The sequence below is a fragment of the Phaseolus vulgaris genome, chromosome 3 (genome assembly GCF_000499845.2).
Source record: "Phaseolus vulgaris cultivar G19833 chromosome 3, P. vulgaris v2.0, whole genome shotgun sequence".
In the NCBI taxonomy this organism is placed as follows: Eukaryota; Viridiplantae; Streptophyta; class Magnoliopsida; order Fabales; family Fabaceae; genus Phaseolus; species Phaseolus vulgaris.
In genome coordinates this window covers 24,102,150-24,129,788 of record NC_023757.2, presented here as the reverse complement: position 1 = coordinate 24,129,788, position 27,639 = coordinate 24,102,150, and the positions used below count along the sequence as shown (strand labels likewise).

The 27,639-nt window shown below is 38.8% G+C and overlaps 1 protein-coding gene across 6 annotated transcripts in view; it reads left to right on the top strand.

Moving 5' to 3' along the window:
- Nucleotides 1–26,916, top strand: part of LOC137806905 (protein ALWAYS EARLY 3) — a 34,476-nt gene extending 7,560 nt beyond the window's left edge. For 2 of the 6 annotated variants that reach the window (XM_068607279.1, XM_068607280.1), the window contains 17 exons: nt 550–627; nt 1,651–1,837; nt 2,088–2,338; nt 2,428–2,800; nt 3,690–3,767; nt 13,803–14,014; nt 14,123–14,173; nt 16,619–16,942; nt 17,031–17,209; nt 17,491–17,773; nt 21,557–21,790; nt 21,962–22,123; nt 22,234–22,377; nt 22,462–22,686; nt 23,012–23,039; nt 23,136–23,302; nt 26,339–26,916. In XM_068607279.1, the coding sequence (XP_068463380.1) occupies nt 550–627; nt 1,651–1,837; nt 2,088–2,338; nt 2,428–2,800; nt 3,690–3,767; nt 13,803–14,014; nt 14,123–14,173; nt 16,619–16,942; nt 17,031–17,209; nt 17,491–17,773; nt 21,557–21,790; nt 21,962–22,123; nt 22,234–22,377; nt 22,462–22,686; nt 23,012–23,039; nt 23,136–23,302; nt 26,339–26,503 (3,141 nt within the window). In that variant the 3' untranslated portion in view covers nt 26,504–26,916. Of the gene's footprint in view, nt 1–549; nt 628–1,650; nt 1,838–2,087; nt 2,339–2,427; nt 2,801–3,689; nt 3,768–13,802; nt 14,015–14,122; nt 14,174–16,618; nt 16,943–17,030; nt 17,210–17,490; nt 17,774–21,556; nt 21,791–21,961; nt 22,124–22,233; nt 22,378–22,461; nt 22,687–23,011; nt 23,303–26,338 lie in introns of all 6 variants that reach the window. The other 4 variants (XM_068607274.1, XM_068607276.1, XM_068607277.1 and 1 more) reach the window with 2 other exon arrangements.
- The last annotated feature ends 723 nt before the right edge of the window (nt 26,917–27,639 follow it).

Below are 27,639 nucleotides of genomic sequence, written 5' to 3'. Positions count from 1 at the left end.
TTCCCTATTTACATTAACATTTTAGATTCTAAAACACATACTAAACATTCATGTATAGAGAGATATGTACTTAGGGTGTACCTTTTAATTTCTTTTAATATTTCCTGTATTTTTCAATACCCTTAATGATGTTGTGTTTTATCTTCTATATAACTGGAGAACAAGATTTTCTGGTCTCCATAATTTCTGTTTTGAACAAGTGAATGTTGATGTCTTCCTTAAAAATTGTCAAATCTTTTAAAGAATGTCTGTTTTAAATATTCAAGCAATCAGTAAAAGATTCAGTTCTACCTGATCTTGTCTCCTACCTTGTGAGCCAGTTTGTGTTAATTATTGCACTGAAGATGCATACCCCCAGCTTGTTATTTCTGGTTTCCAACCAACCAACCGCCCACCACCCTCCGCACCCACCCCCACCCAAAAAAAAAACTACTTTGTTACAATTTTAATTAAGTTTCTCTAGTTTATGTCATTGGTTTTCAATATTGCACATTTTAGTCAGTGTAATATATTGTTTGTAAGACATGCTAAGTTTGGGTTTATTTTTAGGCATATTTATCTCTCCCAGAGGGTACTGCTTCTGTTGTTGGACTGATAGCAATGATGACAGATCATTATAGTGTACTGGTAAGAATTAATTTAAAGTTTTGACCAAGTTTTACTGATATTTACGTTGGTTTTCCTGATTTTGTAACATTCTTGTACCGCTCTGGTTGATGTTATATTAAAGTTCCACCACATTACAAATCTTTTTCATAAGTTGTGTGACGAGAAGAAACTGTATTATTTCAAGTGTAGTCTTTGTCCATACGGTTTTAAGCACTGTTTCTTTTTCAATGAGATTTTCCATTCACTTATGTGATGATAGGTACTATGAGTGGAATTTTTGTAATCTGCACAGTCACTTACTTACTTGGTTACAATTGAAATCTAAGGCGTCTCCTTTCTATCAGTATAAGTACATCCACATTTCTTAACGAGTAGATAGAAAGCTGTGGCCTTTCTAGTGTACTTAAACTGAAAAAGGATAAATAGATAATTTAGGCTGCCTGGCACAGTGCTCTTCTGACCAATTGACTAAGTTTATTTATTTGATAATGCTTTTAATTTTAAAAAGATTCTTTTTATTGTCAATTGTTACAGAGGTATTGAATTTAGAGTGGGGGAGAGAGATTAATAGGGTGGAATTGCTTTAGTGGCATTGATTGATTGCACATTTTTTATGCAGAACATATATATACACACACATATAGATTCTTAATAGACAAAGGGGGGAGTATTTCCTAGGCAAATAGTAGATGGGTGATACTTCGTAAATATTAAATCGTATGAAAACTAAAATGCATTTAGCATGCCACACGTGAATTCATTTAAGATATGATACATGAACTGATTGTTATTCTACCAATGTTAGTTAGCTTTCACCAATCTAAAACTGGGTTTAGGAGGTAATAGTTTGTTTATTGATGTGGAATCCCTGCTCCCCCCTCATGCAAATAAGTCAATAAAAGAAAGACAAATTTCCTTTGATTGATATGCGACAGCATTGGTTAGGTTATGTTATAAATTTTGTATAAATTGCAATAGACAACACGGCCAGTATTTGACAACTATTCATAAGAAATTACAATATGAATAATTAATTGTCAGGGAGGAAGTGACAGTGGTAAAGAAAGCAATGATGATGCAGAGATATCTAAAAAGTCTCAAAAGCGTCTGCGGGGAAAGCATCCAAGTGACAATAAACCATTAGATGGGCACCTTTCAGATCATTCTCAGTCACATTCTGTTGCATCAGGTGATGGTTGCCTGTCATTGTTGAAGAAGAGACATTCTGGTGGGTTAATATATCAAAATACATGTGAACATTACCTTGGCATCAAATTTCTTTTGTACCTCCATTTGTTTTGGGGTTTCAACCATTATTTGTTACAATAAGATTGTCACAGTTTGGATGCATTTTCCTCTTGCTCTTAATGTTAGGCTGCTTGCCTTTGAAGATGTTATATTTTGTTTTGTATATAATGTTAGAAGATAAATTTTTCTCTTGCTTAACAAAACCTATTAATTTTGTGGTTTATTTTCAGGAATTAGGCCACATGCTGTTAGGAAAAGGACTCCCCGTGTCCCTATTTCTTATTCTATTGGTAAAGATATTGGGGAGAGGTTTTTTTCATCTGTAAGGCAGGGTTCCAAACAAATGGTTGATACTAATGATGTTACTCATAAGATTGCATTGGCATTGACTGAGGCTTCCCAAAGAGGTGGCTCTTCAAAAAATTCTGGATCACCAGAGAAGAAATTTTTATCTTCACCTGGTCTGAAAAGTGGGAAGAAGGTATTGAGTTGTTTCTATTAAACCATCACTTGTCTTTTTCTGTTATTTTCTTGTAATGAATAGTAAGTATTGTTAGTTACTATTTTCAGCATTCAAAATCAGAAAAAGCTGGAGCCAAGTTTTGCAGTTCTGAGTTGGATGATGGTAGTTCTGAGTTGAGTTTAGGAAGCACTGAAGGTAATAATGAAGATTACTCTAGAAAAACAATTCATCGGAGTGGTAGAGAAATTACTGGAAGAGGAAGGAATCAAGAAAAGAAAATAAAACAATATGGGAAGAATTTAGAGCCTGAGGGGAATTTAAACAAGCATTTGAATGACATAAAGGAAGCCTCCAGTGGGACAGATGATGGTAAAATTTTTATCAAATCCAGCTTCAACACTGATTTTGTAGATGCAAAAAATGCAAGGTCCTCTTACAAGGGTTCCAGGACGAAAAGTAAAAAGCTACTGTTGGAGAAAGGTATTTGGTAATTGTTTTAATTCCCATTCCTCATTAGGTTGGATATGTCTTTGTTATAAATGATATCTTTACACGCCTATCTGTTTCTAACTGAATCTATGGGCTTGGCTTAATTTTATACTAAACAAGTGTGGTATAAAAGGATTGAAAATGGGGCAACTTGATTGGTATTAGGTGTTTTTGTCATTAGGCTGGGCATACTGTATTTCGTACTCTGAAAAAAGGTACCCATTCTCCAGAATATGATGCTGTTCTTTCTTAATAAATGAAAAGCACACATGTTCCATATAAAACAATGTTCAAATTATCATATGGTTCTTTGGCTTTATTTTTATATCTCTTTTAATTTTTTATTTTATGTTTTCATCTTCCAATTTGTTTTATATCACTTTTTTTTTTGTAATAAAAGCTAAATTCTTGTCTTTGAAATATTAACAATCACAAGAAGTCTTTACAGGCCTAAAATTTTATTGGAAGGTTTCAACATGAAGTGATTTGTGTTACTTTAAGCCTTTTTGGTTGGCTAAATGAAAGTTTCATAATTTTGGTGGAACAGAGTTGTTGTACTTGCCTACTTGGTGATGTTTGAGCAGGAAAAGAAACTTCTGTATCTATTTTTGTTTTGCTTTTCAATATTGAGTGGGATCCAAGATAGATTAATTAAAAAACCTCTAGCTTTTTATTCTCTTAAACATTAAAATTAATATGCTTGTTAGACCTTGAAACTATTTTTTATGATAATAGTTATATATTTTGATTTGTCTTGTAGTCTTTTCCTCTGATGACCACTTTCCCTGGGTTCAAATACTTTCTGTTATTCTAACTTATTGTAAATTTCTGTTAATGTTATCATTCACCTCTCCCTTTCCCCTTCCTTCTTTCTTTGTAGATGAAGGTTCTGCTTTTAATGCTTTGAAAACTTTGGCTGATTTGTCTTTGATGCTGCCAGTAACAAACCCTGACACTGGTAAGGCATTTGAGTTTATTTATAAAATATTAATGTTAGAGTATTATTTAAATGTTTTCTTCTCCCATCTCCCATAGACAAATCTGAATAAATAATAAAATTGCAATGACTAGTATCTGTCTAACATGAATAGTTGTGATTATATGCACCACTCTCCACCCTTTTTTAACCTCATGAATGTAATTTTCTGTTATGAAGGCCGAAGATTTTGTACATGGTAGGCTAAAACAGTCTCCATATTTACAATTTGAATCTTCTATTTAAAAGACATGCTAACTGAAAGTATGTAACTATAAATTCTAGATGTGCTTAATAATATGAATGCTTGGAAAGGAATTGATAGCAAACAATTGCTACCAACAAAGGAGAATCATTACTAGTTAAAATTAGAAGGAAATACAAAAATACAAGATAAATGATTGTAGCCAAGTAAAATTCCTTTGCCCCAAAATTACAAGCCAAAAACTGAAACAACCACAACCCAGACTCAATTTTAGTATTAATTGAATCCGTAATCCTATCTGTAGTGATTTTGCTTTTAAGAATCTCTTTGTGGCCTCTCCTTTGTGATTTGATCATGGTTGCTTACTTTGCTGGGATGTCCTATTCTATGCATAAGCGTTGAACTTAATGCTTATCTAGTGAACTCGTTGAACCTTTATTGGGTTCACTTGAAGAAGGTGGAGAGGTTGTCAATGGAGAATAGGTAAAGGTGGGAGGTACATGCAAAGACACTTCAGCACCATATTAGTATGTCAGCAGAAGAAAAATGTTTGGTAAGAGTCTATCTGGTGGTGCAGGAGGTGTCCCATTTATAGGGCTAGATGATGGTGAGTCACCTCCCTGACATCCGAGCATAGTCATGAGATTATTCTAATGTGAAGTGGGTCCCTTAACTATTGGAAGCCTTAGCTTAAGAGGTGTAAGAAGGCAATAGAGCATCATAGAGTGCATGCTGAATGGTTTTTTGGCATTAGATAGTTCCTTGACCCATCAAAGGATTTAAGCAATCAAGACTATGTTGTGCCAGAATTTGTTGCACTTACCTAGTTGTATGGGGCCCATTATGACAATATAAATATATCATTCAACTACAATTTTTTTCATGAGAGGTAATAAGGCATTGAATGTGGTTGGGTCCTAGAGCTATCATCTTATCAATCATGTAGCTTGTTGCTAACTTCGAAAGGGCCTCCTACTAAGTAGTGACAAAAGTGTAATATGATAGGCCGGGGGGGGGGGGGGTATTCGTAAGTCTCACATGTCTGCTTCAATTGTACCCCATCATTTTATATATATTGATCACTATATATTTAAACTTGTAAACCTATGGTATAACATCTCTCACTTTTACTTATAGAACATATTCCTCTTGTCTTTTGCAAAAATTGGAATGCATATACTTCGTCTTAATTCTATTTAAGTGAAAACCCTCTGTTTCCAACAAAGTCTATCTCTGAGGCTCAAATTTAAAGTTATCTGTGTTACCCTTGATTTTTCAATTAAAACTATGTCATCTGAAAAAAAAAGTACATTATGGGATTATCTTTTTGTATGCCCCTGGTAAGCAAATGGACTATATACTTCTATGGAGAAGAAAAAGGTGTGGAAATTATGGATTGTGATCTTGCAGGGGATTCGAACGTCGAAGGATTCGCCACGTCAAACTCTATCTTCCACCTCCTCAACCGCGGCAAGTGCAAGAACGCTCCAAGCACTCCACAAGAACTCCAAGCAAACCTGCGAAACACAACAAACGGCGCCTCTAGCGGCCGATTGCACTCCGACGCTCAAGTCAGCCTTGCAAAACCACCAAAGAACTAAGAATCTCTGCGAGACTCGTGTGCACTCTGTGTGTGTAAACTAGTAACTTGCAAGAATGAATCTTACCTCCCCCTGCATGAGCGCAGAATGCCTTTTATACACTCTGTTGCGCGCCTAAGTTATCCGTGTATGAAGTAACTTAGCGCGTTTCTTCCACTAGGTGTCTCGTGCAACCTCAGTGTGAGTACCAAGTGTGACTTGGCTAAGCGCATGCACCAGGCATCACCTACTGTGTGAACGATCACCTCTGCTTTGCACCATGCACGTTATGGGTTAAGAGAGCACCAACCATCGACTGGCTTACTAGCTCTCTTAGGCCACTCTCGTGCACGACACTACAAAACACATAACTTCTCCTTTCTCTGATACTCTACCACACAAGGCTCGTATGCAACGCTCTCGCTGGGAAACGTCCTTCGTTTCCAGCTTAACTGCGTGCAACACGAAAACCCGATCGATCGGTGCCCCTTAGCGCTTATCTAGGCGGTGATCGCGCATCCTCTCTAATCACCGCCCCCTGACCACCGATCACCACCCTGGGTGACTTTCTCAATGACTCATCTGTTTCCCTGGCCCACGTGTTCCACTAAGAACGGTCCACGTGGCTATCCTTTGCTGACGTCACCGACTACCGATGACCGACCGGATCACAAGCCCCCCAGTCTCAAGCTGTAAACTTGTTTTCAGCGAAGAGACTAAGTGATCGTCCTCAGTGGCCACGTGGCAATTGGTGCCACGTCACGTACCACACCACATGCTGTGTTTAAGTGACGTTACGCCTTCCTTTCTTAATCTTGCGACACGTGTAACGGCTAGCATGAAACGTCGTTTGCGCTTCTCATATTCAAAACTTGCGCCCCTCCACTGTTCCTCTACCTTCTCCAGCACTCTTCTCTGAACTTTCGAGCGTTTTTCTCTGCGCGTTCCATCTTCCTCAATCTCAAGCTTTCAGAACCTACTTGCGATCGTCAAAAGGTACCCCCTTTCTTCATCTATGGCATATTGAAATACTCTTTATCGATTGCATCATCCAATAACTGTACTGTGCATACTTTGTGGGTTGTTTTCCCTTTCCTTGCACTGTGCTAGGGTTTCTTCTGGTTTTTTTGCATTCTTCTGCATTTTTCTGTGTTTTCGCTTCTTCTTCTTCGTCGCTTTCGCTTCTCCACCCCCTTCAACTATAGCATTTTCGTTCTCCTCACCTTCCTCTTGTTTTTCGCTGAACCCTGTTTTTCATTGGTCCCTCATTCCTTCTTTTCTTTCTCCATTGTAGCTACTGAACAATGGCTCGCACAAAAACTACTGCGCGTCTCGCTTCCACCTCTGGTGCACAGCCTTCCGCAAGTGCACCACCACCGCCTTCGACGAGCGCGCCCCCCTCAACGAGTGCGCAACCCCAAGCGGCGCCTCCTCAGCATAACTATGCGCGGGTGTACCAGTGGGCCCCCCTCCACCTGCTCGCCGAGACGTTTACACAACTCCCCGACGACCATCTCACCAACCTACTGAGCAGCGACACAGACGAACCCACCTGCGCCCTTGACAGGGAGGATGACTCACTTGAACATGTGCATCCCCCCTCGAGGCATGCCAATATGCGTGGACGATAGGGCCAACAATGGAGTGCCCTTCACCTTCATTTACTCCGCCATCTTCAAGAGATTGCGCCTCCGCCTCCCTTTTACCTTCTTTGAGAAGGACCTCCTCACTGAGCTGAACGTGGCTCCCTGCCAACTCCATCCAAACGCTTGGGCCTTCATCCGAGCGTTTGAGATTCTCTGCAACCACTTCGGACACCCTCCTTCAACCGACGTCTTCCTCCACTTCTTCGAGGCCAAGAACCCAGGCGATAGGTCGTGGGTGAGCCTGAACGGCGTGACAGGGAGAGTGATCTTGGGCCTGTACCAGCAATCCTTCAAGGACTGGAAGGGTAGGTTCTACATGATCACCTCCAACGAGCATAGCCCGACTCTACTTGAGGGCTTCCCACTCTACTGGGTTCCCAAGGTAGAGTTCAAAAAACCTCGAGGCTTGGAGGCTATGGCACCTTACGAGCGCGAGCTGTGCGGCCTACTCTCGAGCTTGGGCGCGAAGTTCGGCTCCTCCACCCTCATCAAGCACGAGTTCGACGCGGAGATGCTTAAAAAATATATTGGTTTGCACTCTCCCCTTCCCTCCAACTTGCCACACTTGCACATGTTAACCCCTTCTCTGCATGCTACTACTATACCGATTAGCTTGATTCACTCTTTTGCACCTTGTTTGCTTTCTTGGCTCTTTGTGTACTAACCCTTTGCCATGTTTAACTGGTGCAGATATGACTTCCAACAAAGAACAACGACAAAAGCTAATCGCGCTAGCCAAGAGCCGACGAGCTGTCGGGTCGTCCTCGGAGACTGAGGCCACCTCCGAGCCTATCTCTGCCTCCCCCATCTCGGTCGTGCCAGCTGAAGGCCCTGAGACCAGGGGTGAGAAGAAAAGGAAACGGCTGGTGAAGGCTCCCACCACCGTCGTATCCGTCGAGGAGGAGAGCTCGGGGTCTCCTCTAGTTCAACGAAGAAGAAGGGGGGCCGAGGGCGTTGAAGGAGATGCCTCCCCAATCCCCCCAGCACAGGTTTCTCCTACACGCCCTCCTTCTCGAGCACACCTTCCTTCCCCGCCCCCAGCCAGCCAACCCCTCACATTGCCATCACAAACTGCTAGGAGCAGGGCTGCTCGCTCGGAGGGGACCTCTCACCCCTCGAGCTCACCACGACCTCAAGCCTCTGCCGCCACGACCGAGGGTGGTGGTGAGAGTTCCCACCGAGCCTCGGGTTCTAGCACTGAAGGGCTCACCAGGGTTATCCAGCTGACCAAGCAACTGCTCCAAAACCACGGGCTGATCAAGTGGAGCGGGAGCGAGGTGGACCTTCATCTGGCCCACCAGCTGGTGCTCTCTCTGGAGTTCTCCACCCAGCATCGCCGCATCGAGAAGTTGGAGAAAAAGATGGGCGAGCTGCACGACCAAAAGGAGTCGCTACAAAGTGACTATGAGGCCCTGCAGAGCGCCAACGGGCTGCTAAGGGACATGGTGAAGGAAGCCAAGAGAGGGCACGCCCTGCAAGTCCAAGAGACCATCAAAACCGAGATGCTGATGGGGGATGCCGTCGCCACTCTTGACGCTGAGCTGGTCGAGACCACGGGGAAGGCCATTCAACTTGAAGCCGAGAATGCCTTCCTACGCCAACAGATCGCGAATCTAGCGGAGGCTCTCGCAGCGAACGAGAGGCGTGCCAATGATCAGGGGTCCAAGCTTAAGGAAGCCGAGTCCACCATCGCCACCCTTGTTACTGAGAGGGTCGTGCTCAAGACCGACAAGGCTGAGCTCGAGGCTGAGAAGACCAAGCTCTGGGAAGAGGCTGCTGACACCTTTGTTGAGGGATTTGACTTAGCCCTTGAGCAAGTTAAGTGCGTCTTCCCAGAGGCTGACTGCTCTCAGTTTGCCATCGACTTCGAAGTGGTGGACGGCAAGATCATTCGCCCTTGATCATTCGCTGTTTTGTTTATACCTTTTTGTACATAAACTTTGAATGTAAAACTCTTATTGCATATATAAAATGCCACTTTCCTCTTACTGATTCTTCTGCTGTGTATCTCTTAGCCTTTATTTCTTGTAATGCGTGACTAACAGCTAACCTGCTTGAGCTTGGTACGAACCTTCACTGTACTTGAATTCTCTACCTCTGACTTCGATCACAACTAACAATACTTGATAACTGAACTGGTATGCTTTGCTCGCTTAGGCCTATCGCGTAAGAACTTGTCTAAAACTCTTTAAACAACGTTCTAACCACCGATAACCGATCAGAATGCTACAACCAACCACTCATCAGTCATCGCACGTCTGCTTCCACCCTATATCTCTCTAGATTGCCTGTCGTTCCAGCGCTAAGTGCGTAGAGGACTCCTACACCGATCGGTCAAGGATGATGCCCTGTTTTGGAGAGAAGAGTGTTTCTCGGTAACCTCTCTTGCCTGCCCCAAGGTCATCAACCCTTAACACATCGGGTCGTACTTCCACCTTCTCACTCCTGGGGTGAGAAGGGTTTTGACTAAGAGTTCTACTGCGCTAATATTGATGCTATGCCACTTGGGTAAAGGCGTTTCTCGAAATCCTTCCTTTCCCTTCTTGGGCTTACTAGCACCCCTAGCTTTTCAAACCTTAGTTGCCTGTACTCACACCTGGGTGAGGAGGACTTTAAACCGGTTGCCATGCTCGCGCCTTGGGCGAGGAAGGCCTAACCGATTACCTGCGCTCGCGCCTGGGGCGAGGAGGATTTTAACTTTAAAACTTTGCAAACTCTTATACCGATAACTTCTTTTTATTGGGTGGCCTCATTAAAAACCTTTTTGTAGGGAAAAGAGTGCCCCCTGAACTTGTTCAATTGCTTACAAAGCGTGACTACTTTACAATTTTAACTAAAATAGAACTTCAAGTGTGTGGCATTCCTCGTTCTGGGGATCCCCCCCCGTCCAAAATCTCCAGCCGATAAGCACCATTCTTCAACACCTGGCATGTCTGTGGCTGACCATGCAAATGCGTCCAGATGCCTCTCAATCACACCGGCGATCTGTCGTCGCGTCTCCTCGCTGAGCGACCCTCCCAGTTTAAACTTCTTCCCCTGGATCTCCGTCTCCACCCACCCCTCACAGGGTGGGGCCTTTTTTCACTGGCGATGACCGCCCTCGCGATCCCTGACTCGCGAGGCGTGATCATGCTTTCTTTCTCAACTTCTACTTGGGCCACCCCTGAGCCCCCCAGCACCGCTTCCTCCATCTCCACATCACCTTGTGTACCTCTTACCAGCCCTGCGACCTCCGATCGCCTCTCGTCCATACCCGACGGTGGTGTCGAGGTAACATGGCATACACTCCTTTGCTGCTTGAGGCCGTTCTCATAGCAGCGCCTGGCCTCCTTCTGGTTTGACTTAATGGTGATCATCACCCCTTCCATCGACGACAACTTCACCTTCATGTGCCTCGTCGACGGTACAGCTCCCAACCTGTTGAGCGTCGGCCTTCCCAACAGTATGTTGTAGCCGGATGGGGCATTAACCACTAAGTACTTGATCTTTTCAGTGCGAGCCGCAGTCCCATCCGTGAACGTGGTCCTCAGCTCTATGTAGCCTCGCACCTCCACTTGGTCCCCTGCGAAGCCATACAAGCACCCTGCGTACGGCCTCAGATGATCAAGGGACAACTGCAGCTTGTTGAATGTCGGCCAGAACATCACGTCCGCCGAGCTTCCCTGGTCCACGAGGACCCTGTGCACCTTTCTCCCTGCCTTGACAAGGGAGATGACCATAGGACCGTTGTCGTGAGGCACAACGTCCCAGAGATCCGCCTTTGTGAATGTGATGTCAGCATCGGGGGAATGGTCTTCTTCCACCGAGTTGACAGTCATCACCGAACGAGCGTACCTCTTCCTCTGAGAGGCTGTACACCCCCCTCCAAGGAAGCCCCCCGCGATCGTGTGCACCTCTCCGTGCACAGGTACCTCGTGCTGCGGATCTTCTGCTGGTGGCCCCGACGCCCGACCACCTTGCGCCTCCCGCAAGTAATCGCTCAAAAAGCCACATTTTACCAACTCCGCGAGTTGGTGCCCCAACGCCAAACAAGAGTGGAGTGAGTGACCACTGAAAGGGCCCGGCAGAACCCCTTTCTTGAACGCATGCACCAGCATATCTTCATCTTTGCTGGGCAGCCTCACCACCTGGGCTCCAAAACGACTAAGGTAATCCCTGAGGGACTCACCTTGGTTTTGTCGCACGTCGAACAAGTCATACGACACCACTGGGGGTGCCTTGTTCACAATATACTACTCCATGAACAACTTAGAACTGCTGAAACGAGGTGATGTGGCCATCTGGTAGGCTCACGAACCACTCCAAAGCAATCCCGCTCAGGGTGCTCATGAACAGCTTGCAATACACCGCATCCGAACCCCCAGAGAGCATCATCTGGGTGTGGAACGCTGTCAGATGCGTCTCTGGGTCCTCCACCCCGGTAAACGACCAAGCTTGGTGGCACCACCGTGCTCATAATCTCAGATGAGAAAGGCATGGGGAAAGTCCTGGGGGGAGACGGCGGCGACACCACTCTTTCCTCCGCCACGCACTCCTTCTGCGCTTGCAGCACCTTGCGCAACTCTCCGTTAATTTTGTCTAACTCCTCGTTTCTGCTCTGTGATGCAGCCAAATCTGCTTGCATCCTTTCTTGTTTCATTCTTGACGTTGCCACATTGTCTTGTAGCGTTCGCATCATTTCCAAGACCTGCGCCATCGTCACAGCTCCTTCAGCTGATGGTGCGGGTGAAGCTTGCCTTGTCCTCCTCATTTTCTCAGCAAAGAACCTCAAGAACAAACGAAATCTAACAGCAAAGTGTGGATGGGATCACAAATTCACACGGGCCCCACGGTGGGCGCCAAATGATCTTGCAGGGGATTCGAACGTCGAAGGATTCGCCACGTCAAACTCTATCTTCCACCTCCTCAACCGTGACAAGTGTAAGAACGCTCCAAGCACTCCACAAGAACTCCAAGCAAACCTGCGAAACACAACAAATGGCGCCTCTAGCGGCCGATTGCACTCCGACGCTCAAGTCAACCTTGCAAAACCATCAAAGAACTAAGAATCTCTGGGAGACTCGTGTGCACTCTGTGTGTGTGTAAACTAGTAACTTGCTAGAATGAATCTTACCTCCCCTGCATGAGCGCGGAATGCCTTTTATACACTCTGTTGCGCGCCTAAGTTCTCTGTGTATGAAGTAACTTAGCGCGTTTCTTCCACTAGGTGTCTCGTGCAACCTCAGTGTGAGTACCAAGTGTGACTTGGCTAAGCGCATGCACCAGGCATCACCTACTGTGTGAACGATCACCTCTGCTTTGCACCATGCACGTTATGGGTTAAGAGAGCACCAACCATCGACTGGCTTACTAGCTCTCTTAGGCCACTCTCGTGCACGACACTACAAAACACATAACTTCTCCTTTCTCTGATACTCTACCACACAAGGCTCGTATGCAACGCTCTCGCTGGGAAACGTCCTTCGTTTCCAGCTTAACTGCGTGCAACACGAAAACCCGATCGATCGGTGCCCCTTAGCGCTTATCTAGGCGGTGATCGCGCATCCTCTCTGATCACCGCCCCCTGACCACCGATCACCACCCTGGGTGACTTTCTCAATGACTCATCTGCTTCCCTGGCCCACGTGTTCCACTAAGAACGGTCCACGTGGCTATCCTTTGCTGACGTCACCGACTACCGATGACCGACCGGATCAGATTGTATGAGAATTGCACATAGAATGTGTGATTTCATGGAACAATAAGTTGATTGTCAAATACCCAAGCAGATTTGGAGTATAAGATATTAGGTAAGGAGATGATTATTTGAAAAATAAAGAAATTTTATTCATATCAATCAAACAAATTACATTCGCATCACTTTATTTGTAAGAAAATGAAATAAAAATATGCTGAAATAAATAGGAAGATTTTGAAGATATTTTTTTTCTAATTACTATAGAGATATTGAGAATATTTTTTATAATATACAATTTACAACACTCCCCCCTCAAGATGGTAAATGAATATCAATCGTTCCCAACTTGCCTACAAGATCTTGGAATCTTTCCTGAGGAAGTCCTTTAGTAAAAATGTCTGCTATTAGAAATCCTGTAGGGACATGAGTTGTAACCATTATGCCTCTATCAAGATTATGTTTGATGAAGTGCCTGTCAATTTCAATATGTTTGGTTGGACTGGATTATGGACAATGCTCATGGTTGACTTGTTATCACAATACAATTGTATAGGGATGTCAACCTTAATTTTAAGGTCATTAAGTATGATCTCCATCCAAAGTCCTTTAAACATACCACTAGAATGAGACACTCTATCCTGTTTTTTGCTTCTCCTGGTCATTAGATTTTCTCCAAGAAACATACAGTACCCAGATGTAGATTTGCCTTGTAATTTTCTTCCCTCTATTCTGTATCTTCCTGCAACATACTTCACAAACTTCATAAAATGGCAATATCAGTTTCAATTTGGTTTCATTGAGTTCCTTCCACCCCTGCAAAAGAAAACATCTATTGATTGTAGGAAAATCCTTTTTTGTCTATGCTTTATGATTGTTTAAATATTTTCTGTACTGTTTTCTGTGTGTCAGAGTCATCTGCACAGTTCAAGGAAGGGAACCATGATGTTGTTGGTGAATCTAAAATGGAAACACATAAAGTATTTCCTAAGATTGAAAGCACTGCTTCAAGTAAGTTTTCCAAGGTTTTTTCTGATAATGGAGCTGTTGTACCTGAAGCAGAGGGAACACTCCAGCTTAATGCAGGATTCAGGAAAAGGAAACAAAAATCTTTTAACTTGAAAGTAAGAATTTGTGTATTTTCCAGTATCAATTTTATGGCTTCTTGTTTCATATTTTCTCTGTGATATTGACTTGTTCCATGTAAGTATGATGGATTTTGTTTGTTGCAGAATGATGAAACTCATACTGGTTCTCATTTAAGTGGTTCCCAGAAAACCAAGGTATGCAATTATTGATTATTAAAGCAACAATGATATAATTTGGTTCCCAGATCTTATTTTGTTCATTTTTAAATTGGGTGTAACTTGAGATAGAACTGTTAATTTTGAATGGAAAATAGCAACCTTGCTTGTAATATTTGATGGGACTTCTGTTTGGATTGTGATAATTCCAATAAAAAATGTTTGACATGTAAAGGCCAACATTTTGAATTTGACATCATGATGAGAAGGAAATTTGAAAATAAAGTCAAAATTTAAGGATTGAATGCGATGTAGCCAGTTTAAGGGTATTTGTATGTGCTGTTTATTTGCATTTCCGTTACGTGGAATCCAGTCTTGGTTGATGACATTATCTTCTCACTTTATCTTTAGATATTTTGATTATGATAATGTTCAAAACTCATGCATTTATATCATAAATTGTCCACCCATCAGTGGTAAACATATAAAAGAAAACTAACTTTTGATGTATGATTTCACAATGACTTCTTTTGATCTCTGGATCTTTCTCTACTATTTTCAATAGATATTTACAACTTAAGATTGCAAACTGAATTTGAGAAAACACATTTCTAGGAATGACAAAGAGGGCTAGGCTTTTTAAATTAAAATAAAAATAAGAAGCTATTTAATGATTACATTTTTTTTTTGTATTGTGTGGGGATACAATTATAAATAATATTGTAATTTAAACCATTAACAATTATAAATTAAGTTCCAATTATTGATTGTAATTAAGTAATTTAACATGTAAAAGTAGTAATTCTCTCAATTTATCCAATTAGAGACATTAATTAATCACTTAAAGGTTTCAAAAATATTTATATGATTAAGTGTGTTTTAAGCCTCCAAAAGCACAATTTGGGAGATTTACGAAAGTAATGGACTTAGTAAGATATAGGTAAAACCTAAGAGATCATATGTTATTCATAAGACACTCCTCTATGAGTAAACTTACTACATTAATTCTCTATGTAAATGATATGATTATTGCAGAAGATGATAAAGTTGAGAGATTGACAACCCAATTTGAAATGAAAGACCTCAAAAAACTCATACTTTCTTGAATAGAGGTTACTTCAAGAAAGGGATTTTTATCTCCCAAAGAAAATATTTACTTAATTTCCTAAAAGAAGTAGGAAAGTTGGTACATAGAAGTTCAAGAGTTGTGAAGAGAGTTCTCCTGTAAGAAAGACCTAATATCACATATTGGTAGGAAAACTTATTTATCTGTTTCCCATAAGACAAAATACTGTTTATACAGTTAGCATGATGAGCCAGTTTAAACACGACCCAAAAGAAAGACACGGGCAAACACTTGACAAAGTATTTCAATACTTGAACTCAAACTTAGGAAAGAGGCTACTGTTCAGGAAGGAAAATACTTTGGCCCTAAAAATATATTTGATGTTGATTGTGTAGATTCTATCCTAAAAGAAAATCTACCTCTATGTACTATATGTTTCTTGGAGAAAGTTTGGTAACTTGGAGGAGCAAAAAATAGGATATAGTATCTCATTCTAGGGCAGAAGCCGAGTTTTGAGCCCTTGCTCATGATATATGTGAAGAACTCTTGATGGAAATAATTTTGTATGACCATAAAATCAAGGCAGACATTCCTATGTAGTTGTAGTGTGACAATAGGTCGTCTATGACCATTGCCCATAATCTAGTGTAACAAGACAAGACCAAACATATTGAAATATATATATATATATATATACACACACACACACACACACTTCATAAAAAAATAATCTAAACATGGACCTTGTGGTTACAACTCATGTACCTACTAGACTTCAGATAGTAGACATTCTCACTAATATTCCTCCTCAGGGAGGGTAGATTCTAGGATCTTGTAAACTAGTTGAGAATTGATATTCACTTACGAATTTGAAGGAAAATTTTATATATAGTGGTTTATTGGGATTAATATTTTAGAATCTTTCTATTTATTTCAACGTATTTTGTTTCCTTATTTTAGAGAGATTGATTGTTACACATAAAAGAACAAAGAATGTAATTGGCGTGGTTTTTATCAGTGAAATTGTTTCTTGTTTCCTTGTGTGGTTCAAGTGTAACAACTAAATCTTTTAGGAGATTTGTGCTAGGTTAATTGTTAGATATAAAACCATTCATAAGCCTTTGCATAAAAAACATAAGTTGTAAGATAAAGGCTCATCAATAGTTATAACTTATATTACATCTCTATCTATCATATTTCATGTGTTGCATTCCATTATAAACATATGTAATTACCTCCCTTTTCTATTTTGACTTCTAATATGTTTCTGATTTTCTTTTCTGTGTTTCATTACCCATAAATTTTTTACGTTGCCTTTGCCAAAAAGTATCTCTAGTATTAATTGCACGTGATGTTTTGTATATTACTGTATTTTTATGAGCCTGCTTACAGTGTCCAAATATTTTCTTCATTTTTAGCCCACTGATGAGGTGAAGAAATCCATGGTTAAAGGTAAGCGGTCATCTGTCGGTACAGCACATTCAAGACAGCTAAAAGTGGTGAAATCCCCAGGAAATCTGTCTTCAAGCACTAATGAGAAAAGGGAAAGGGATGATTCATCTTTTTCTCCCATTAAGGTTTCATCAACTAATCAAGTCAGTCCGTTAGACAGAGGAAGGCCAAGAAGAAAAATGGAAAAACCAAAACCAATGACACAAGATCTGGTGGTGTCCACAAATACTTTTAGCAGTCAACATAATAAATCAATTGCCTCACTCCCAGATGGCTCTTTTAGTCAAAAGGTTAATAATCTGTCATTTGTACTGTATGGCATCAATTAAATTTTTTTAATATATTTTACAAAAGTAATTTTACTTTTTTTTATCATAGGGAAAGCTTATTAATTGTCTGTCTTCACATCAAATGCGGCGGTGGTGTACTTTTGAGTGGTTTTATAGTGCTATCGATTACCCATGGTTTTCGAAGAGAGAGTTTGTGGAGTACTTAGACCATGTTGGATTGGGTCATGTTCCTAGATTGACTCGTATTGAGTGGGGCGTCATTAGAAGGTATTTAATTTGAAATGTTTAAATGTTACTTTATTCTACACTATTATTGCATTCATAATTATATATATATATATATATATATATATATATATATATATATAATCATTCATATACCTCCACTTGATGGCTTAAGTTTTAGTTTGTTAGTGACATGGTTCTAGAGGATTTATGATGACGCAGTCATGAATTTAATCTTTGCACCCAACATCTTATAATTCTTGTGATTTTGGGTTCAGTTGATCTTGGATAAATTAGTTCATCTACATGCTACTCTTATGCAGTTCTCTTGGCAGACCAAGAAGATTTTCGGAGCAATTTTTGACAGAGGAGAAGCATAAACTTCATGAATACAGGGAATCTGTTAGATCACACTATGCAGAAATTCTTGCTGGTACCAAGGAAGGACTTCCTACTGATTTGGCCCAACCTTTAATTGTTGGGCAGCGTGTTATTGCTATTCATCCAAAGACAAGAGAAATTCATGGTGGAAGCGTACTAACGGTTGATCATTGTAGGTATAGGGTTCAGTTTGACCAGCTTGAACTTGGGGTTGAATTTGTCATGGTATGTTTTTCTTCTCTTTTAACAAATCATATTGGCAGGAAGAAGGAAACGTACTGGTTGCCTACATTGTTGTTTTATTATTGTAGTTAAGACTACATGAAAGAATATATAGGAGGAAAAGAGCTTGAAAGATCTTAATTTAGATCTCTTCATTGATTATAAGGATCAATGGATTACAATAAAAGCTTAAGAAAAAAGAAAGAAACTTCCTATAGGATTCTAGGTTACATATACATACAACAAAAAATAACTTTTGCTTAGAAGATAATATAGACTATTCTAACACTCTCCCTCAAACTAGAGCATACAAATTGTATGTTCCAAGCTTGGAACATATAGCTTGAATCCAAACCTCCCTCAAGGATTTTCTCAAAATATGTACTCGTGATTTAGGTTGTGTTTGATACCTGGACGTTCACCTTTCAGATCTAGTTGTTGTCACCTTGCCTCTCCTCTCACCTCTGCTCGCTACCGCATTCTTCCTTGCCGTGCCATCATGTCGTCTCACCTCGAGTCACCTCGTCGTCGCCTAACTTCCGCCTTCAATTCAGCTTCTATCTTTGGGGAGGGTTTTCAATTTGAGGGTTTTCTTTTGAGAAGCATTTCGTGGATTAATTTAGTTAGGGTATTCTTTCAATTTTGGCTTTGATTTTGTTTAGGCTTCGTTTTCATTTTGAGGCTTAATTTAATTAGGGTTCTGTTTTTTTTTTGTGATTTCAATTTAATTAGGATTTTGTTTGTGTTATGGCTTCAATTCAATTTGGAGTTTTTTATTTTTATTTTGGGTGTGACTTCAATTTCATTTCGAGTTCATGAATGTGGAATTGGTATCATGTAAATTTATTTATTTTAGTTGAATTTTTGTATGAAATAGACTCTTACGAGTCTACATTCAAGTTTACAAACCTTCCACGAGTCTACATAGACTCTCAACCTTGATTCAAATTACAAAAGATATGATAGGGTTAGTAATAGTAAGGTAAATAAGTTTTTCCTCAAGTCTTTTGTATCTCTCTGTTTCTGGGAAGGGCTCATTTGTTCTACCATCACTGTCTAATTTGGACCCATATGACTATGCAAAGGTATTCAATCATTCATGTTTCTTTCAAGATATTTGACACATTTCCTTTGAGAAATCACAATACCTTCTTTTGATTAAGTCACTTCAAGGCCTAGGAAGTATTTAAGGCATCTAAGATCTTCAGTTTGAAAGTGTTTGCAGAAATGTTGCTTTAACTAATCAATTTTTTTGTAGCATCATTCCCTGTAATAACTATATCATCATCATAAACAATTATATAAACACATTTTCCAGGAAATGTATGACAATATAAGATTGAATGATCAAGTTCAATATGCTTTACCCTAAAGATTTGGACAACATGACTAAATTTTCCAAGCCAAGCATGTGGAGGTTACTCAATGTAAGTGTCCTTCTCCGGATCATCATGAAGGAAAACATTCTTAATATCCAATTGATGAAGAGGCCGATGGTGAAGAGTTGTTCTAGCAAATAAGAGATGAACAACCATTTTTGCTATAGAAGAAAAAGCATCACTATAATCCAAACTATATATCTAAGTATCACTGTAATCCAAACCATATATCTAAGTATATCCCTTTTGGAGGCGAGAATATCCTACAAAGACACATTTGATAGCTTTTTAGAAAATTCCTTGAATAATAATTATGAGCCTAACCCTAATGATCTTCTTATTGCTATGAGAAAAGGAACATGGTATGGTACAAAGTATCTCCTTTCTCAATTTGTGTCCACTAAATGTTATTCTATGTAGTACTAGAGCATTTTCTTTGTTTTTAATGCAGTTTGAGTCCCTACCTCAGCTCAAGAGGCATTGGAGGATAATAATTGGGTTCAAGTCATGAATGAAAATGAGTATCTTAGAAAAAATGTAGACATCAGTGAAAAAGTGTTTAGGCAGTAAGCAATAATTATGGAATTACTTTTCTTGATATAAAATAGAAATAATACATTGGAATTTATAGGAAAAATGAAATCCTAATAAAAGAAAATAAATCTCTTGAATAAAGGAAATAAATCACCAAGACTCAATCAGGAGCAAATCTATCAAATAAACTCCTAATCCCAATCCCTTAATTTTAGGGATGTCTTAACAAAAGAAATCTATATTTATTGTACTGTAAATAACACCCATATTTCGACGATGGGAGATTGTTGACAAGCCACAAGATAAAAAGGTTGTGGGGTGAAAGTGGATTTATGATGTAAAGTATCCGTTGTGCACAACATGCCAAAAGAGCCCAAGAAGAATGAGGAAAAAGAGTGCAACTCTAGTTGGGAATCACACCTATTGAGAACAAACGAACACAGAACTCAAAGCGAGATAAAAGGTGAATTAACATCTTGTCTTATTACCTCATGCAAAACTACATCATGTTCTACCAGTGAGGTAGAAGCTCTTATTTAAAGCAGTAATGAGGTAGTTACATGTTCGTTATAAGCACTTGAGAACTTCTAACTTACAAAACAAAACAATTTAACAAAAATTTACAAGCATTCATACATCAATTTACAAGATAACAACTGTAGTTCTTTCAGATGATCTAAGCTATCAGAGTTCTTATAGAACAAAACCATAAATTTGGGAGTGATGAAAGTAGTTCTGCGGTGACTAAGGGTCAATATTGTAGGCTTCTAGGAAGCTCATGTACCACACCAGACTTGACATAGCATATGTTGTGAGTGTGGTCATTCATTTCATGCATGATCTAAAATTGAAAGCAACATTTGCAAGCTGGAAATAGAATCCTTCAATATTTGAAGACAAGCTCAGGAAGGGGATTGTTGTTTAAGAAAAATGGAAATTGTATGTCCTTGGATGGAAACTTGGTGACACAGAGAAGTTACAAACAAAATGTAGTTGCATGGTCTAATGCAGAGGCTGAGTTTTGAGCTATGATACAAGGGGTGTGTGAATTGTTATGGTTGAAAATGATCTTGAATGATCTTAAAGTGAAATATGAAGAACCTATGATTCTCTATTGCAATATTAATCAACTATTAACATTGTTCACAATTCAGTTTAGCATGATAGAACCATGCACATAGAGATAGACAAACACTTCACTAAAAAATTTGGATAATGGCCTTGTCACTGCTTCCTTCCTACATTGCATCCTGACTTAAGCTAGCACATTTGTTTAAAAAAGGTCTTCCCATAGAACGGTTTCATGATCTTACATGCAAGTTGGGAATGATAGTATTCATTCATTATATTGAGGGGGAGTGTTGAGTTATTAAGAGATATTATAATGAGTTATGCGTAGATATTAACAATCATTGTAATTACAGTTGAGATGTTGTAGGGATTCAAGAAATTGTTGCAATCATTACTATAGGGTGGTAGAGTTCTATATTTATATATGCTCTTGTACTGGTTAAGAATGAATTCAATTAAAACAGGTCTTCTTTTCTCATATACCTAAACTTTTTTCAAGTTTTATCTTTTTATTTATCATAGATCTTAGGATCTTGCAATCCTCAATAAAATCCTACTATGTAGTGTTGTTTTCCCTGAAAAAATTGGAGTAGGATCCTGATTGTAATAACCTTAGTAGGAATTGTTACTCTACTAGCGAATCCGAACAGAGTTTATTTTGTATTTTAGTTTTTGAATATCTGCATTGCTCTTCTTCTCACCTTACTTTTCATCTTGTTACCCCATTCATGTCCCAAGATAGTATGATCACTTCACAGTTTTCTCTGTTAATAGCCTAATTTGACACATTTTTGTATCTCAGGATATTGACTGCATGCCTTTGTATCCATTTGAAAATATGCCTACATCTCTGATGCAACACAATATCTCTTCTGCTCAAATAAACGAAAACTTTGTTGAGCTCAAGCCTAATGGAAAACTGAAACAGAGAAAGGTTGCTGGGCACACAATATTGTCCCCTAGTGAGAACTCAGATACCATAAAAAGTCTTCATATATCCGCCACCGTGCACGGAACCAGTACTTTATCAAAACAGGTACAAATTTGTTGAGATGGAATTTAATTCTTTGTTATGATGATAATTTGATTGCTTTTGTATCAATGTATGCAGTCAACTCCAAAGTTAAACACATGATTATTTTTCATTTTATTTCATAATGGTCCATATGCTGTTTTCTAGTCTTATATTTTTCCCTTTAATTCATAGGTTTTTTCTTCAAGCTCCAAAACACAACCGAAAGTTGTGTGCAGCGAGATTGGTAATCCCCAACTAGCTTCAAGTTCTCAATCTTCTCTTCTTGAACATGTACATTCGAAAGAAGCTGACACATTAGCTATTTCAGAGTTGAATCGTGCTCTAGACAAAAAGGTGTTTCCCAATTCATCTCAGTCTTTACCATTGTCCTGTTACAAAAAATATCTTTGTTTCAAATATTCCTTTCTAAAGCGAGTTTTGAGCCGTTGATTTTGAACTTTTAGGAACGTGTATTATCTGAACTGAAGCACATGAATGATGGGATATCAGAGAGCCAGAAATATGGAGACAGCTCAGTAAAGGATTCAGAACTTTTTAAGAGGGATTATGCTTCAGTACTAAAGCAATTAACTGACGCAAATGAACAGGCATGAATCTTCAATTGTTGTTCATTCTTACAACTTCTCATTCCATATAATTTATAGTTGTGTGAATTTATTGCACTTCTTCAGGTTTCCTCTGCCTTGTTTTGCTTGAGGCAACGCAACACATATCAAGCAAGCTCCTCTGTTTTTCAATTAAAGCCCATGGCTAATTTTGATGATCCTAGTGGTCAGGCGAGCTCTTCCAATTGTTCAGCTTGCCACAACCAAGAATCAATATCTCAAAGTCATATAGCTGAAATTGTTGAAAGTTCTAGAAGAAAAGCACGGACAATGGTTGTTCAAGCTTCTCAGGTATAGAAAGGAAGCTAAATTGCTTCTAATTAAATTAGTAAATGCAACCTTCAGAATAAATTGTTACAAACTTAAAGAATATGTAGTACTTAACACTCAGTTATTTTTGGAGTGATGTTTACTATTCATACCAAATAATTTATCATCCAGTTTCCTCATTTTTATAATTAACATGAATTGCATACACTGCACAGTACTGTCAACACAGTTGTGCCACCATCTATAATATGCGCCTTAAAACTGAATAAATTAATAACACCGGATATCATTTTCAGTTTTCTTGCTCCAGTGATGTACTTACAAATTCTCATAAAAACCATTGCAGGCAATGTCAAATTTAAGAACGACAGAAAGTAAGGTTGAAAGAATTGAGGATGCAATAAATTTCATCAATAACCAGCTTTCAGTGGACGAACCTACTGCTTCATCCACAACTTTTGTGCCTGCAGATTCTCTTTCTCATGCTTCTCAGGATCAATTGACTGCCAGCGTATTAAATCCCTTAGCAAGTTGTCATGTACAAGATACTGAACTCAACAGTTCATCTGACCAAAATGAAATGAAAATTCCCTCAGAACTCATATCTCATTGCCTAGCTACGTTGTTCATGATTCAGGTAAATCACATCCCACTGAATTGCACTTTTACTTGAATGATTTTCATTGTCAATCTCCCCTCACTATTTTCAGTTGCTTAGTCATTTAAATTTGTGGTAGTTTAACAAAACCTGACCTTATGCCAAACACTTTTATGGGCGATTTCTCTGGTGCTTTTTTCATGTTTATTAAAAAATATAGTTAAATAGTATCATGGTATTTTAGATGTGTTTTTATTTTGTTATGGGAAATGACCAATTTATGTTAAGGTAGACTTCTCCATAAGACAGAGGGCCATTTGCATGAAACTGCCTTTTTCTTTTCAAGTTGTCAGTCTAAATTTTGAACCCCAAAGTAAATAAAAGCTTTTAAGAGGTGCTACAAAATATGGCTGTTATTGTAAATAACTGTGTTTCTATCAAAGTATCAATACAGTATTGTGAGATGATTTTATTTACTCACTTTTGTTGTGAGATGATTTTCCTTTACCATTTTGGTTTAAAGAATATGAACCTAGGCTAAAGACATAGTGGCAGAATAAACACCAAGGTGCAAATAGCAGCATTCTGACAATGACATATTTTACTCCTCAGATCTCCCTACAAATCTGTTATGAACTAATTGTATGAGAGCCTAAGTTGTTTGGTGAAGATGCGAGAATGGTCTATCTACCCTCTCTGACAAGAGCCCTTTGGGCTCAGTTGCAAATAAGGCAAACACACCCAATTTGTGTTGAAAACCCATTATTTAGAATGGGAGCAATATCAAAGTCTAGACCACTTTCATAGAGCTTCATACAATGTCATGGACCAATTAACCTAAAAGCTTAAGCTATTAGGTTAAAAAACATGAATCGTTTATCAATTGTATAAGTGTCATACTCAAATTCATTCTGTATAGCATGCAGTTTTGAAATCATGAAAGAGATGACGCTTGGTTATAGCAGGTCTGGACACATTAGAGGTGATACCTTTGTTTGTGGTGCACTTTTAAATGCTAAATTGAATTCCACTTGTTATCTATGTCTGAGGAAGAAAAAAATAGGTAGAAGTTATCATTTATTTTACAACATTGAATTTTTCTTTAATATCTTGTACTGAAATTTCTAAACTTCGGCTTTGCTTGAATTTTCTATTCTATTTGTTGAGAAGAGATACATTGAGAAGGCATATGATGAATTCCGTGTTTTTAGACCATATTGGAGCTATTCAGTTTACAGGGGAGAAAACATAATTACATAATATTCAATAACCCTATGTCTGGCTGATAATAAAAATATAGAATCAATCTAATTGATCCTATTATCAACAGCTACTATATCTATAGGATTCTAACATATTTACAAGATTCTTACACTTCCCCTCAAGATGAAACATGTAGGTCATATGCACCAAGCTTGTTACATATCTAGATAATCCAAGGACCCCTTTGTGACTTAGTGAATGTATTTGTTAGTTGGTGTTGGGAGTTGACAAAGTTAGTAGATATTTGCTTGGACATGACTTTCCTTTTGACAAAGTGGCAAATCAACTTCAATATGTTTTGTCTTTCAAATCATATTTTTAACCTCCCCTCAAGTTGGGGTATATGTATTGTATAAATCAAGCTTGTTACAAATGTCATCAAAGCCCCTTGAGAAACTTAATGAACATGTCACTTAGTTTGTTGCTAGAGCTAACAAAGTAAATAATGAGAAAGCTTCACGCACCAATTTGGTGAAGGTCTGTGAAGATGTGTTGAGGATCTAGTGGTACATGGCCACAGTAGGCGGAGTCAGGCATATAGTGGTTGCCAAGAAAGGACAACTTTAATCATAGGGCCGCGTTAGAAGTCAGAGGACATGGTAGCTCCGAGAGAGCAAAGTGATTAGAGGGCACTACAACCATTCAAAAGCAAAAATCAAATGCTTAAAGAGCGCGGCAGCTGCCTGCCAAGGAGAAAAAAAAAATGCTCGAAGGATGTGGCAACTGCTGCTGAGCAAAACATGCTTGGAAGATGTGACAACTAGCTTGGTCATCACACAAGGTGGTGCTAGTGGTGGCAGTCTCCATCGAGAAGAAAAAAGCTCATTGGAAAGTTGCCAACGATGAATAGTGGAACACAACAGAAAAAAGACAAGAAACAGAAAATGTACATGATTAGTGGTTGTAGTGGACCCACAAGAAAAACATGAATTAGGGTTTCCTTCTCATTGACTCTAATACCATATTAAAAAAAGTAGACTTTTAAGTTTAACCCAACCTTGCAAAATTGACTTATAAGATCAAGTTTATTTCCATTTATATGCTTTATTTTAGTTATATCTTTAAATGATGTAGAAACTCCAACACATTCCTTTATGTCAAGGATTCAACATCTCAAGCGTAAGATTAAATATTTACGAATGGTCTGATAGTGAGTGGTACAATAAGCCTAAAATACCTTATTAAGACTTTATTTTCATCATATTTATTTGAGATCTCCAACACACTCTGGGTACAGATAATTCGATAGTGGGTGATATAGTTCGAGTAAACTTCATTAGAATGGGCTCCGATACCATGTTTAGAGGAGAGAAACTAATGAGGCATATAATGAATTTTGTGTTTAGACCACAACGGAGCCATTCAATTTATAGGGAAGAAAACGTGGTTACTAAATATTCATTTATCCTATTTTAGGCCAATAATATAAATATAGAATCAATCTAATTGATCATACTATCAACAGTGTTACTATATCTATAAGATTCTAACAGTGTTACTATATCTATAAGATTCTAACAGTGTTTAAACTTTTTACCTACTACGTCTGTTGTTAATTCACAAATTGTTTTGTATTCATAAAAAGACTGTAATACACTTAGTCAGTGTCTCGTATTCATAAAGCAATTAAATAGGGACACAATTCTCTAAGGCAGCTTTATCTAGATGCTCATGAGACAAAAGATAGCGTAGACTAATAGAATTAGTAATTACACATTAATGAAAATTTTGAAAATACTTAATTAAATCAGTTGTACTAATGAAGTCTTTTTACCTGTGCACCCTAACATTTTTTGATAAAACAAAATGCAGAAGTGTACAGAACGACAATTTCCCCCAGCTGATGTCGCTCAGGTACTAGATTCTGCTGTCACCAGTTTGCAGCCATTATGTTCAAAGAATCTTCCAATATATGGTGAGATACAGAAATGCATGGGTATCATAAGAAATCAGATATTGGCACTCATACCTACATAGCTCGGACGCCGTCCTTTGTTGTTTGTAAATTTGCAATACTCTCGGGTATATGGGTGGTTTAACTGTTGCTGACGTGATCTATATGGAGGCTCTGTGACAATACATACCTTCACTGGGACCCTGATATTTCGTATTAACATTTGAAGGAGGGAAACTATTTATGAACTGTTAATACTATTGTAACCGGAAGAAAAGGGAAGATTATGCATCTTATTCTCTTTTCAGATGTACATATTTTTTAAAGATCAAATTATAGTGAGGGACTAGCATGTAGCATGTCTTATTCAGAACCAGTAATGTGTATTATGTCATCATGTAACCGCCATGAGCTCTGTGCTTGCTATTGCCAAATGTGAACAACTTAGTGTATATTCCTACATTGTAATTGTAATCTTAATATTTTTTTTCTTTCACCGTCTTGATGCTTTTAACATCTCGAATCCAGATTGATAACAGTTCAGGTGTAACTACAAAATATGGATTGGAACGTCGTTGTTGGGGCAGCTACAATAAATCTATGTCGGTATGGGTTGGCATCGTTTTTAACATTTTGTCCCTGCCTTTTTTATGCGACTCATTATTATTGGACTTTCCGTGTGACATTCGAGTTATGGCAATACGCATTACGTTTCAATCCTTTGAACTGAAGTTAGTTCAAATCGAATTCAAGTCTTTCCCTATTTAAGTTCAACATGTGTTACCCACAATTGTTATTAAAGCGAGCCAAACTGTACTCTGCAACATCGAACATGTGCTGTTAAGGTTGCTTACTCAAAAGGATTAATAAAAGACGTAAGGCTATAATAAATTATTTATTGTTTTTTTTTCTAGACAATAGAACTGATTCCATAATACTTTTTCGCAACTTTTATCGTACGCCCAAACTCCATTCATTATTTTAAGGTGCGCATCAAGTACGGTGACTTGCTGTTTTTCTTACATTTCGACTTTAGAAGTACTTTTCTGTTCGGATTCCGGTTGTCGAGAATAGCCACCGAATAAATTTCATTTCTTAAATTTAGTTCGAACGAAAAAATTGAGGCATTGTTGTTATATTTCATTTTTCATCCATTATTACCCACTCATTCCTCCATTGAAAAAAGAAAAAAACCACTTTTCGTTTGTCCTTGGAACAT